This window comes from Sphaeramia orbicularis, chromosome 16 (genome assembly GCF_902148855.1).
Source record: "Sphaeramia orbicularis chromosome 16, fSphaOr1.1, whole genome shotgun sequence".
Classification (NCBI taxonomy): domain Eukaryota; kingdom Metazoa; phylum Chordata; class Actinopteri; order Kurtiformes; family Apogonidae; genus Sphaeramia; species Sphaeramia orbicularis.
Window position 1 is genome coordinate 4,281,568 of NC_043972.1, and position 15,276 is coordinate 4,296,843.

The following is a 15,276-nucleotide window of genomic DNA, read 5'->3' on the forward strand; positions in this document are numbered from 1 at the left end:
AAGGCATAAGTATGCCAAACTGCAGCAGTCAGCTCTTTCCTGATTTTGTGTGAATCCCCTGGACACACATACACAGAGGCCACTTGGCTTCTGTAATATAGAAAGAAAAAAACTGACGAAAAAGTGACTTTTTCTGTTAAATCTATCATTAACTGAACATAACCCAAGTGTCTCCATCCACTGTCATTCATCCACCTCCATGGGTTTTACTGGTGAATCAATGTTGTCGAAGATGACAGTGTTTCCATGGTAACTATGGAGCCTCTGAATGTCCAAATGGGTCATATTTGATGACCATGAAAAGACGACAAGCTGCATTTTACACCAATTAGTTATATATATTGATAGGATTAATGGATCAACACATTAAATAGTTTAAATTACTAGATACTTTTGGTCGCCAGTGGATGTTTGGGTCTTTAAGGGTTAAAGTAGAAAATATTGTCATGATTCACCACCAAGGATTTGGAAAGGTTTTTTTTTGTCACAGGATAAAAATTAATTACATGATGCCAAGATGTGATAGATAACAATTAGCAAAAATAATAACAGTATCATCTGCATAAAAACATACTGTATTTTCCCAAACAGTGACCAGGCCCTTTAGTTATTTAAACCACATTAGTTAACAGACCTTTATTTGAAGCTAGCTCATATAAGAGGCAGATCTTTACTTCTGTTATCTCTGTTTATAACTAGAATTAGTCATATTTTAGTATGAAACTAATCTTCATTTTACACAAACCTTCCACTTGACGTAAAAGGTAACTTTCTTAGTAGGTTTTACTGTGAAATACTTACAGGCGTACTCTTTACAACAACTGGACGAAGAAAAGAAGCAGTAGAAATTTAATTACATTTGAGTCACAAGGTGTTTTCCACTGACCTTTATGTGCCGATATGACCACTCCAAAGGTTATTATCAAAGACTCAAGTGTCATTTGGCTACTGATTTTTATTCGCTGAAATATGGTATGTTATTGGTTTGTGGCCTAAAGTGCAAAGTTGTAGTAAGTTGTAATTAAAACGGCAGGTTCCAAAGGTTTACAAGTTTTCCCGCATTTTAATTGAGTGTCTCTTCAGCTCATTGTTTTTTTGTTGTAATGTCATCGAGCTAAATAGAAGGTTTTCCGCCGCTCTTAAATCTTCATTGTGGTATTTTTATCTCACCCGTGGCTCTCTCTGGTTCTAAAAGGTTGAAGACTGGTATTTATCAAGGTTATTTATCAGCCCGACTGCCAGATGGAAGCCGTTCGCAGTAGCATGATATCATTTCAGCAGCAACGGGAGGACAAAGAACTCTCAGCTTTCAATTACAGCCCCTTCAGGAGCCATCAGGAGCACAGTTAATGACAATCCACACTTTCCTCCTCCACTTTCCTGTGTGACGCACTGAGGCCACTTGTGTTTTCATACTGTAATTTCTACACATGAAATAGCAGCGGGGAACAGTGCGGCGGTAATAAAAGAGAAAGTCAAAGCACTTTAGCAGCTGGAACAATGACACACATGCCACCGCAGACCTTCATGCACGGTTACCCTTTAACTTTCTGCACCAGCATAATCTGCCGGAACGTTAAAGTAAAGGTTTTAAAGTTAAAGCCTCTATCTAAGATCAGCAGCACTGTTAGGTTTTTTTTTTTTTTTTTTTAATCATAAAACCACAAAAGCAGATGGTGGTGTTTCCCTTTTTTTTATGGTTTCTTTGACCCGAACTGGGACACACTCACTATCACAGAGTCAAAACTCGGCCAGATCGACAAAGATGGTCCTATTTACTACAGAATAAGGAGAATGATTTCCAGCTGCAAATGCCACCAAAAGGAGCTGTGACGACTTAAAGTAGTGCAGATTCTCTAAATGTGTGATGTCATTTACGGTAATATATTACCCAAACTCCAACTAAAAAGGCCTGTGGTGACATTAGATCATACCACTTTCTAGTTCTCAAGTTTTACAGGTGTTTTAGTCATTTCAATAGAACCAGGTAGCTGTGTCCCCAAGTATCCCATATTCATGCTAAGCTAGGCTACATTCTCAGATTGATCTAATTTGACTCTGACCGTTTCTCGATATCAAGTTTGGGAGTATGGTCTTGTGAACTCGGAAAGTACAGTCTTGGTAAAAACGGTCCCAGAGAATGGACTTCCTAAGAACACAAGTCCCTTTGTAGTTGGAATGTATTTCCCTCAAATCACCACAATGTCACGTGATTCGATTTCAAAACGCTTGTACAAATATTTACATGTAATTTATACATTTTGTATATTTTTTCAAAATTTGAACACATTTCACTGAATCCCATATCATGATAATAAAGATGTATTTCTCGCTATTCTGCCTCTCAGTCGTGTTCTAACATTATATCATGTCATCTAGTGACGGTCATTTACTCAAGAAAATATTTATAAATTAAGTTCTCACAGAACCCGCCATAGAATTCAAGAGTAGCACAAAGTGCATCTTGGGATATTTTCCCAGTGAAGTCTATACGAGTCACCAACCAGTGCATACTCGTTTTAAGCTAGCAGACAGGAACAACATCCAGGTATTCCATGCATTCTTGCTTTATGTGAACTTTCAAATGGAACAGTACTTGGGCCTCGACTGATGACATTTCACAAGATCACAAGAACGGAAGAACAGACTAGAATGCGTATTGAGAAACGATCTATGTTTCCTAAAATGCTGAAAGTATTTTTTTATTGAGAGGTCTGTTTGGGGCGGTGTGATGGCATGGTGGTTAGCACTTCCACCAAAATGTCTAGGTTTCATCCGGGTTTGTCCTAGTTTCCCTTTCATTAAAAAAACAGTACATATAGATTAAGTTGGTGCCCAAGTACTTTCAATGGCATCTCACTGTTTCTAATGTGTGCGATGTGCTAATGCTACTGCTAATGCTAGGTTCTGTGTGTATTATGGGTAAAATGCAGAAACCAAGTTTCCCTACAGGATAATAAAGCAAGTTATCCTTTAACCTTTCAACCTTTAAATACAGGAAGTGGACATCAGTCAGAAATGCAGTAGGATGTGGTCCAAAGTTTAAACAGAATGAAGATCCCAAATTGGAACTGATAAATGAGCTTTTAAAAGTCCAAAGTGCAAGATTTAGAAGGATTTACAAGGATCTATTACAAAACTGGGATATAACATTCATATTTCTGTTTTCATTTTTGTTTCCTTAGAATGAACTGGTGTTATCTGCACAGGGAACAGGGCCATAGAGATTTCTTGGCCCTAGAAACTGATTTTCCCCCCTTTTTTTTCTCCCTTTTTATAGTGAGTGACATTGTACTGCCATTACTGACGCTTGGAGTGTTGACTTGATTTAATATCACTTCAACAAAAAGCTCAGAATGAACACAGCAAAAGTCATTTGGTTGCAGTCTACAACTTCACAGCTAGGTGTCACTGAGAATCCCAAATTGAAGCTTTATTGCGTTATCATTATTGCATACCGTGACGATAAAGATTAATTAAAGCTATAACAGACTTACTGAGCTCAGTGACTGCACGGAGCGTAACTCTACCCCTGTTACACATCCAGATTTATTCACTCTCTGTGGCACTTTGCTGCTCTAAATCAGCAGGTTTTATTTGTCTCTGAGGTTGTGTGTGGGTGTTAGCACTCTGCTATTTCACGCTCCCTGTCCCCCACCAAACTAGAGTCTGTGTGACGGAATGTGTCTTGAAAGTATATTAACTGTGCTTCCTGTTAAATGAATAACCCGGCCTGAGAGACTACGATCGGGTGTCACCCCTCCATATAAACACACACTGTATTGGGGAAGCTGAACTCTTAAAGGAGAATCGATGGCGTCTGAAGACATGACGGAGGCTAATGAAAATGAATATTCCTCATGGTCAGGTTTCACAGTTGCAGACATGATGCTGTGTCAGATGGTTTTTACAAGCGTAGTCTGCGCTGCGTGGAGTTGTTTTGTCTATGTCGTGGATTGCAGACTTGTGAGGGTTGTTGTTGCTGTTTTGCAGGAGAGTTTTATCAGACAATCTCTTTCTGTCCTGACTTCGGAGATGAATCTGAAGATCTGTGAGTGTACTTGACCTGTATCTCTAGACTAGACCATACACCGTTGATAGTAATTAAGTGGATCGTCGTATTGAGATCTGTTGCAGTTCAAAGTGCACCTGATTGTTTTGGTTCATTCCAATGGAGACAATGTGATTTTATCCGACTTTCAAAGACCTCATGCTCTAGTTATTTCTATGTTTGCTCTATATATTTAGTTGTCTAGAATTTAATAAAAGAGAAAATAAAGTTCTTTGTGGGACTCATGTAATAAGGTTTGGTAGAGGTCATATAAGACATGGCACTATCAGACAGCTCCATTAAAGTAAAAGTTGAAGCTATGTTGAATGATAACATTGCTAACATAGCTACTAGCAACCTGTTGTGCAGAATGAAGGCAGATGTGCAATCCGAGATATATTTCTATCAGGGTTCCCACTGGGTCTTAAAAAGTTTTAAAAGTCTTGAATTTACAAACCTGCATTTAATACCTTAAAAAAGTCTTTAAAAGGTATTAAATTTGATAAAGTACTGTACTTTCTGGACTATAAGCCGCACCCACTCCATCTCCAACGTCTCACCATCGATTCATTGATGCCAAGCTTACGTGAAGCAGCTCTATTTCCTTCTTCGTCAGCTGGATCGATTCTTAGCCCAGAAAACATAAATTAGCCGCATCGTTTTAGAGCCGCGGGTTCACAGTGTGTGGAAAAAAGTAGTGGCTTATAGACTGGAAAGTACGGTAGGTCTTAAGTTATGTTGCCATCAACTTGTTGGCTGTATTGTTTTTAAATATGTTTGGGAATTGTACAAGGTGCAAAGAAAGTAACATTAGTCGACTCAGTTCCACCTGTTACGACCCGACAATTTATATTGAAATTAGGAGCCAATTATCGCTAACTTTACAGCCCCTGATGAGATATGAATCAAGGGAATCAAGGCATTGGAATAAATAAATTAAATACATTTTCCTAAATTCTAGGAGTTGTGAATTTTTGCCATTATGGTTGTGAAGCAGGCTGTGAAATGGGCATTAAATTCTGTTCTAAGTAGTCTTAAAAAGGTCTTAAAAAGTCTGAAAAGTCTTGAATTTACAAACCTGCATTTAGTACCTTAAAAAGTCTTTAAAAGGTATGAAATTTGGTAAAGTAGGTCTTAAGTTATGTCGTCATCAACTTGTTGGCTGTATTGTGTTTAAATATGTTTGGGAAATAGCCAATCTGCAAAGAAAGTAACATTAGTTGACTCAGTTCCACCTGTTACGACCCAATTTATATGGAAATTAGGAGCCAGTTATCGCTAACTTTACAGCCCCTGATGACATATGACTCAGAACCGTGGGAATCAAGGCGTTGGAATAAATAAATAAATAAATACAATTTCTAAATTCTAGGAGTTGTGAATTTTTGCCAGTATGGCCGTGAAATAGGCTATGAAATGGGCATTAAATTCTGTTCTAAGTAGTCTTAAAAAGGTCTTAAAAAGACTTAAATTTAACTTGTAGAAACCTGTAGAAACCCTGTTCTATGCATCACATATTATGCAGTCACTGACTGAATGGAATTATTTTCTATTGAGTAAGAGAAACAGACTCGGAAGTGGTGTGTGTTGAATAATACATTTCCTTGTTAAAGTAATATTAGACAGCCAACATAAACATTAAAATTACATATGTATATGGTCTCATAATGTACATGATCTTTTCACCATCACTGTTAATATTTCATAGTACAAATGGAAATTGGCTTTTTTAATCTTACCAAAAGACAAATGGGAAGGATAACAGTGTTCCTAAATGTTCACAGGGAGAATTGAAAGGCATCTAGCGTGAAGTTAAAACTAATTAAATACCCCTCCTCTCACCTCGGGCTACAATGGGCGCTAAAAACATGAAAATGAAACACCCTCATTAGATTTACTGTGTGTTTTCCATTCTGGGCTTTTACTTAAGTCTGGTCCATAGTCAGACATACAGTAGTAGGTGACAGTAATTTACATTAACACTGGATGACACCTGCAATAATATGGAAAAAGAAGAAAAAATCTATTCTGAGCTACTGTAAAAACATGGAGCGCAGATAAAACAGCCCGTTCTAGAGTTAAAAGAAACAAAACAAGTTATATATTCAATAAAAGCATAATTACACTGGTCAACAAGAAATTTATTGTTTAAGTTTTTTGAGCCGATTTAGGATAATTTTGGTGTGCTGAATCCAAAAATCACATTCATTTTGCTCAATCAGGTCAACTTTCTGAACTATGCTACATATTGGCTTTTTAACATTTTTGCTTACATTTATGGGCATTTTCACATCATATGATACAAAATTCTTTCATATTTCTTGCAATAAATGAGTTCTGAAGATTTTGCTTTTGCCAATTTATGATTAATGTTTTTTTTAATATTACAGGTGAATGAAATGGCTTCGACTAGAAGATCTGGCAAAAATAAGCCTGACGTATTCTGCTACATCTGCGGTGAATACACCATTGTACCTAACAGGAATCAAGTCACAAGTTTCATAAAGTGTGCTTACCGATCTTATTTTGGTATTAATTATTATATTTTGTGAGAAGATCAAATTTTTCTAAATCAAATTAGCAAAAAAACCTGACCTGACTGAGAAAAACAGATGTCATTTTTGGATTTAGCGGTGCAAAATGGTCCTAATTCAGCTGAAAAAACCTAGACAACTTGCAAAAAACATTTTTTTGTAACCCAGTGTTATCATTGGATTTCTTCAATTAGATCATCTACACCCCCCTTACATCTTACAAACTGAACCTTTAACATCAAATGGGACCCATTGTTTTGGAGCGTTCCCATGGTAACGTCGATACCATACGAACGCCATGTGTGTTTTTGCGTCCACTGGTGGAGCTATGGAGTCATGTTTTTATGGGTGGACCGAGGATACGAATGAGCCCACACACATTGATATTACACAAGTTTCTGCCAATGGTCTTTAAGTTCTTCCACTTGACATTTAGTGGTGGAAACAAAGCAGTAAAGCCCATTAGCCAAAGTAAACACACATTCAGACAATCCAATCTTGGGATATATGTGCTTTTCAGATCCATGGACTGTTTTTTTTTTCTGTTCTCGCATACAAAACTACCCAGAGTGCCTCAAGTTCTATGGACATAAAGATTATCACCTGCTATCTTCTCCTCCGCAAGGGATGTAATGCTGATAAAATACACAGAGCTGGAAGGAATTCAGACCCTGCTCAGTCAGGCTGAACCAGAGCTGAAGCTTGGCGACGTGGAGGCTTAAAGGCAGACCTCCCAGCTGAAGGAGGTTTTCTCTAACTGTGAAACCACCCTGCTGCTGCTGCACAACACCTGCACTGTGTTGGACTTACCAACTGACACTTCAAGTCAGGATTATCTGAACATAAAAGCCTCCCTTTCACAAAGATATTCAGAAATCTCCCGAGTTCTACGGCGACTCTGTCTTGGTCTCTAAAACTGCCTCGACTCTAGGGCAGAAGTCAGGGGGATGTGAATCAGGGGAACAGGTCTGAACAGGTCACAGAGCAGATCAGAAGCGGCTCGAGTCATGCAAAGGAGAATGACAGAGATGAGATTTTACTGATTATTCACTCAACTCAGGCAGCACGCGACCCATTGTGCCGCATGCAATACCTCCCAACCTGCGACAGTGATGAAACCATATCCAAGGGTGGATTATCCCTACAAAGGACAAATATATAGACAGATGACAGCTGTTGGTAACATCATAACAGGTGATTTAAGTTCTGATCTGTTATATATAAACATAAAAAGAACGGGAAAAAAAGGGAAACAAAGTCACACAGAGTCATTGCCACCTCCAAGTCTGTTCCTGTTTATAATTAGTCACGTTGGCTGTGTTAGTCACGATTTTGGAAACCTTGTGAGTCATATTTCTTAGATGTATTTGGCTTTACTATTTGGCAGATTTATCCATTCATCTTTCCGCAAAATCTTAGATTAGAAAACGCAGCTCATTCTTGTCTTTGATGCACAGATGGATTTATACAAAAGAAACAAACTTGATTTACTGCTCCAGGAAATCCCTTTTGCATAGTCATTTTCGAGGCATTTCAAAGCGTCTCAGAGCGGTTTGATGTAAAAGTCGCTGTAACCTGGCCCAGTCAGCATATTGATTCAGCTGTGGTTGTCTGTGTTGGTAGTTTTGTGTGGTCACGGCCTATTTTTGTATGGCTGAATGGTTGTTTTAGGCCTCATCAAGCGCATTTGAGGTGGTTCATCTAAGCACATAGACTGTAGCTTGGAGACGGTGTTGACCTGGTTGTGGTTTCTGAGTTTACAGTTGTTTTTGGTCTTTACCTGGTTAAATTCAGCCATCTGATGCTTTCCTGTGGCCCCAAGCTTGTGTGATGTGTGATTGCATGTGTGATCCCTTCAGTAGCATGAGAACAATTCTTGCCAACATGAGAACAACCTAATGGATATTTTTATGTCTTCTACAGGAATGCCTGCTCTGTACCCGTTACATTTGCTGTGTAAGTTCTGTGATGTGGAGCCGACGTCCTGTAGCGGTACAGGAACCTGTATGACCAACTGCTCCATCACATCCATCTGTTCATTACAAACAGAGGTCTGTGTTTCTATCTGGTAGGTGAAAAAAACTCACTTCATCCCTTTTAATTATTTATTTATTTATTTTTATTTTACCATTCTCTTGTATTTTATCCATTTATTTGGTTTTAATTAATTCATTTTATTTTTATTTTGTGTGTAAGAGTTGCATAATTTTTAAGGCTTGGGCAATAATATTCACTTCTCTACATAAAATGTGTATATTGTGATGTTAGCTGACCTGTAAATGTTATCTGGATACATTTAGAACATAAAATCTAATAATTTTACATCTTTAAAACTTCGACATAAAAATCAGTTTAATGTGGCTTTTATCATGAATGATGGCAACTGAGATCATTACCAGCTTAAAAGTGCTGAGTAGTAATAGAGCTTTAACATTTATTGTTAAAGTTATTTACTAGATGATACACATTTGCTCTTGCATATTCTATTTTACCTAGTCTGTGTTGTCTTGATTGGTGGGTGTGTGTTCACTGCAAAAATCAAAATCTTACCAAGTGTATTTTTCAAATTTCTAGTCAAAATGTCTCATCACACTTAAAATAAGACATAATCAGCTAAAGAGTAACTTTTCAGTGAAATATAAGAACTTATTTTTAGACAATAGATCATGAAAATCTTATTTCAAGAAATCTTACCAAGATAATTTTCACTTGTTCCATTGCCAGATTTTTTTATTTTTTTTCTTTTTGCTTGAATTAAGCAAAAAATCTGCCAGTGGAACAAGTGAAAATTATCTTGATAAGATTTCTTGAAATAAGATTTTCAATATCTATTGTCTAAAAATAATTTCTTGTATCTCACTGAAAAGTTCCTCTTTAGGTGATTATGTCTTATTTTAAGTGTAATGAGATATTTTGACTAGAAATGAGAAAAATACACTTGGTAAGACTTCAATTTCTTCTGATGTTGAAATTTGTGGACATTTCCAAACTAATGAGAGCATCCTTATCTGATCTGCACTGTAAATATAAATGCATCTTTTGTTTTAGTTGTTACACACACTGAAAGATTTATTTTTGTAATCAAATACATTAAATCTTTCCAAATAGTCCCATCAGCTAGCTAGCTGACAGCAGCTAATGTTAGCTTGTAAGCTAACAGTTGTTTGTTAGTTCAGTCTGACTGAGGGGAAACAACAAATGACTGGAAGTTATTTGAAAAACTTAAAATATTCAAGAAAACATTAGTGGCTGTAGCCTAAGAAAATAGAAGAGAAAAACTGAAAAAAAGTTGGAGCAAGGATAAGGATTTTAACTGTTAACTATCCTAAGAACTTTACCACTAACTAGTGAAACAAAGGAACCTAGTGAAACAAACTTCAACTACTACTGACTAATGTGTGATTAAACTTAAGACTTCAACTATCTAAATTAAAATAATATTTCATAACCTTACATAAAGAAACCAGGCTTTTGTCATTTACTCAGCTGTTAGCTTAGATATCTAATGTCAGCAAATAAGTAGTGCAGCCTAAATACTGATTCTTAAATTTAATTAATTTTCTAAATCCGTATTTAGACCAGTGGTTCCCAACCTTTTTTGGCTCGTGACCCCATTTTAACATCACAAATTTCTGGTGAACCCAGACATTCAAAACAGAGACTTTTTTTTTTGCTAATATTAATTTGTTTTTGATCATGTAATAGTTTGCTATACTATGATGCAAATAAATGTCATCCAAAATTAATTTTAGATGATATTTAGTCTATCTAATATATATTATTATGGACGGAGGCAGTAAATCCAGGTGTAGATTACTGCACAAAGGGAGAATTTTATTTTCCTTGGTCAGGATATGTACAGTCAGTCCAGCTGTGATTTGCAAGGCTGACAATTAATTCTGAACAAACAAGAACTGAAACTATGAATTATGAAAGAGCTGCAGCATCTGAAACTGACCACAATGAACATTTGACAGATAAGCAGAACCACAGTGCTGCAGTTTCAGCTTCAGTTTGTCATGTCTGTTATGGATTGTGATTGTCTCTGTCAACTCACCATATTTTTTATTAGTAAGTTTTTAAAATTTTTATAAGGAAAAGTGTGTGGTGTTTTAATTATAATGACACATATATTGAATTATTAAAACACATTTTTTATCAATATATATATATATTTTTTTATCAATTACTAGAAATTTCAGGTGACCCCATTTGAATTCCAGGCGACCCCATGTGGGGTCCCGACCCCAAGGTTGAAAAACACTGATTCAGACACTTGCTCTAATGCATTCTAATATACTTACATAGAGTTTGTCCTATTGTTTGTGTTGTGTTAGCGTTAGCTTAATGTTAGCAAACATTTCTATACTAAAGGTAGTGTCAGTACCTGATCTTGTGCTGTCCAAGCCTTTGGGGTTTTGTAGTTATGAATTATAAAATGTAGTTTTTTAATCAAATACTTTTATTTTTTTCCCCCAGTCATGTCAGCTAGCAAGCTAACAGCCATTAATGTTAGCTAGCAAGGGTAACAGCAGTTTACCAGTTCAGTCAGACTGAAGGAAAACAACATAATGACTAGAATTTTGGCTGTAGGCCCAGTTACTTTAACAACTAGTGAAACTGAAGGTAAGATAGTTATTTGTTGTCTTTTAATCTTAGAAACTGTTCTAAATTACTTAGAAATAGGCAGTAGTATTCTTGTGGATGCTTAGAAGAATTTTACACATAGAACATTATTGTTGTTGTTGTTGTTGTTCTTCTTCTTCTTCTTCTCATCATCATCATTATTATTATTATTATTATTATTATTATTATTATTATTATTATTATTAAGTAAGTAAAGTAAAGTAAGTAAATTTTATTTATAGAGCACTTTTCACAGACAGAGTCACAAAGTGCTTTATCAATTCAAATCAGAATCAAATTAAGTTTACAGAGACCCAACAGAATCCTTCAGGGGCAAACACTTGTGATTGGTGACAGTGGCGAGGAAAAACTTCCCTTTAACGGGCAGAAACCTCGAGCAGACCCAGACTCCTGAAGGATGGCTTATTATTATTATTATTATGATATGTCTGCTGTATCTGTTTTTAGGAGGAAGAACGAGAGCAGCTACTCCATTGAAACTCTGTGCCATGATCCGGCCAAACCGCTGTACGGCGTCATGTTGGACGACTACAACAGCTCCACCTGTGACATGGAGGAGAAGAACACCACCAGTGGAATGGCTTACTTCTGCTCATGTTCTCAGGAAGAGGAGTGCAATGAGAAACTGCATTTTCCCCCCAGTGAGTACATGAAACCACCTCTGATTATACGACTGAAGTTCACGTATCAGTATATTTAAAGCTACAATATGTAAAATATATGAAGAAGTTCACACATGCTCATTGCTTTTCAACTTTTAATGTGCAAGTGGAGCTGATCATAAAGCGTTATGCTACAGTTTATTAACTGTGAATGAAACCAAAGGGTGGTGTTAATGCTCACCCTTCTGCTCCTCTACAGCAGTCACAGCAGTGTGTTAACCTAGCACAGAAATCTTTGCAACTAATACATATTCCAACGCTGATTTGGTCATAACAAAATGACCATGTGTGATGCACAAGGGGTAATTTGTAGGAGTAAAACCACATGGCGTTATCTCTGCAGGTACTAGCGGAACATTTTAGCATCTTTCCGATGGGTTCGCCTTTTACAGCCCACCACTTTCCTCTGTGCACATTCACAGTTAAACACAAGTCCATTATAGTACACAAGAAAACTCATCAATAAAAGCAATATACCAAAGAAAGCAAAGCAAAAATATAAAATACAGTTCATGAAATGCTAAGATACCAAACAACAAAACAAATTTAACAAAAATATAACACAAACTACCATGGATTGTGAGCCACAAATGTTAAAAAAAAACAACTTTGTTCATTTTATTTAGGAACATACAACATTTAAGAATAACTGACCAGAATATTTAGTTATGAGATCAGAAATGTCAGAGGCTGTCCTGCCCATTAGACTAATTCTGCAGCAATTCTGTAAGGAAGTATGGATTAACCCCAGACTTAGAACTGTTTTGTAGTGAATTCCAAATGATTTTTTTCTCTACATTTAACCTTTCATAAATAATTTATCACTATTTGTCATAATATTATCTCCTGCATTTTGCATTTGTCAGTGAAAATCAGGTATTTTCCCAGATTTAATCTGATCATGTAGATGTTCATAAAAGCTCAGAGTAAATTCAAAGGTTATATCAAAACAGAGAAAACTGAAGAAAAGGAGACTTTTTAAGCAAAATATTGCTTGAAGCAATTGTAAAAACATGCGTCTACAGCCACTGTCATTTATCAGACTCCATAGGTTTTACTGGTGAATCAATGTTGTAAAAGATGATGGTGTTTCCATGGTAACAAAGGAGCCTCTGAACGTCCAAATGGGTCATATCATGAAAAGATGAAAAACTACATTTTACCTCAGTTATTTACATGTATTGGTAGGATTAGTGGATCAGTTGGTATTAAACATTTTAGATCAGTAGAAGCTTTTAGTCACTTGCGACTGTTTAGGACTTGAAGGGTTAATGGCACTCACCACTCTGAACGAGTGAGTGTAAACAAAGAGAATGTAGTAGTTTTTTATACTTTAGCAAAATAAAGTCTCTTGCCAACTTTTACCAGAACTGATGCATCTAACAACACTGGGACCACAATACAGTCGTGGAAAAAGTTATTAGACCATCAAAAGTCATCAAAAACAATGGTTATGCAATCAAATACCTACTCCTGTGTGTATCATGTGACTAAAACAGACAGAAAAGAAAACATAGAATGCCTAAAACCACTGTTTTTGGCAGTACAATGCCATAGATATTGCTGTAAGAACTTAACCCTGTAACACCAAACGTGTCATATTTGATACATGACTTTTTAAGCCCTCTACATGATATATTTGTACATGATTTATATTACATGTGATATTTTGTTTCTTGAAAAACCTGGTGTATACAATTAGATACATGCAATACATAATCCACCAGGGGGGAGGAATTCGTTCAGTAGAGGCCTTTCCAGTGACACTGCAAGACTGACATTAATGAGGAAGGAGGAAGAACTTTGACAATTTTGAAAAGTAATTACCAATTTGTTAGACATGTTTGTGATATATTATGTTTTTGTTCGCTCAAAAATAATAATATTTGAGCACTGAGACCTGATGTATCAAATATGATACAAAATTGAAACTCATACATTGGAATTGATATTTTAAAAAAAAAATGTTTTGGTTGTTCAGAAGGACCAATTAAGGCTCCAGTTTCTAAGAACTGGAATTTTCTGTCAATGATTGAATGGTTCAGGCTTTACAGGGTTAAGTGATTTTGGTTATTATGAAGAAAACCATGGAAAATGGATAGACATCAGCTCTTAAATGAAACTCTTATGAGCTAGTTTTGTTGTTATCATTGTATTTGTCCAAACAAATGTACCTTTAGATGTACCACACATTGAAATGAACAAGAAACTGAAGAAAACAAGGGTGGTCTAATCATTTTTTCCGCTACTGTATATCTCACTGAAGTATACAGTACATCAGGCTTTCACACACTATATAGTCCATGTTTATTTGTTGCTGTGAAAGGCGAGACAAAACCAAAGAAATAAAGTAGAATGTTGCTCGTCTCGGTCATAAACCTCATTCAGTGGCTCATACTGTCTGCACAGGAAGTAAACAAACAAAAAAACCCAGAATAACAGCATATTATTTTAGCAGTGTACACACTTCATATTGGGTTGAGCCGGTTATCTTTTCAGACAGCGGCATAAACTTCCTCATATTTCAGATGTAAATGAGTAACCAAGTCGTTATTGGCCTCTGCGTATCTTACATGTTCAACCAGACGTGTATTACTGGTTTCTTTCATTTATCAGTAAGTCATTACCTCTTCTTTCACCCTCCTCCTCCTCCTCCTCCTCCTACTGACTTTCTCTCCAACCGCTGAATAGCAAACTCTATGTGTAACCTGGCATGTAAAGAAGTTCTTATGTATTTCCAAAGTTGTGGGCGTTTTTTCTTTACGGTCGCTACAGTCTCGTGGAATGACTGAAGAATGCATCGTCATCGCAAACAGGAAGTGGAAACGTGGTGTTTGCATCACACGTAAACATCATTTGGGGAATCCTCAGTGTGGTCACAGATGTGCCGCTGGTTCTCTCAGTAGCTCGATGACCTCATAGCGCTGAAGAGAAAACTGGGTGTCTGTGTCGGATTCGGTGTGTTTGTAGACCCGCCACACCGAGAGCTCAGACATATGGTTTCCTGTCTGTGTTTAACTCAAATCAGAAACATCTCCAGCACATGGTGAACAGTTGGCGTAGGCACAGAACACCTCTGTAGTGAATGACAATGAAGGAGACCGCTCTTATACAGCACTCCATTTGTTCTCCTACTATGCTAAAGCTGCAAAATGGGACATTTCTGTAAACATTTCTGCTCAATTCAACAGATACTCATCGGCTATAATCACGAAAAAAAACAGCTGTTTGTAATTCAGCTAAGTGTTTTGTGTGTTTTGCTGTTTTGATTAAGAAACACTAGGAACAGGAATTACATGCTGCACATTTAATGAATTATTAACCCTATAACGCCAAATGTATCATATTTGATACATGAGTTTTGAAGCCCTCTACATGATCA

At 36.6% G+C, this 15,276-nt stretch overlaps 1 protein-coding gene across 1 annotated transcript in view; it reads left to right on the forward strand.

Moving 5' to 3' along the window:
- LOC115436337 (TGF-beta receptor type-2-like) overlaps nucleotides 1–15,276 on the forward strand; it is an 89,494-nt gene that overhangs the window by 10,941 nt on the left and 63,277 nt on the right. Inside the window, exons 2-3 of the mRNA XM_030159184.1 lie at nucleotides 8,509–8,653; nucleotides 11,680–11,873. Coding sequence (XP_030015044.1) covers nucleotides 8,509–8,653; nucleotides 11,680–11,873 — 339 coding nt within the window. The remainder of the gene's footprint in view (nucleotides 1–8,508; nucleotides 8,654–11,679; nucleotides 11,874–15,276) is intronic.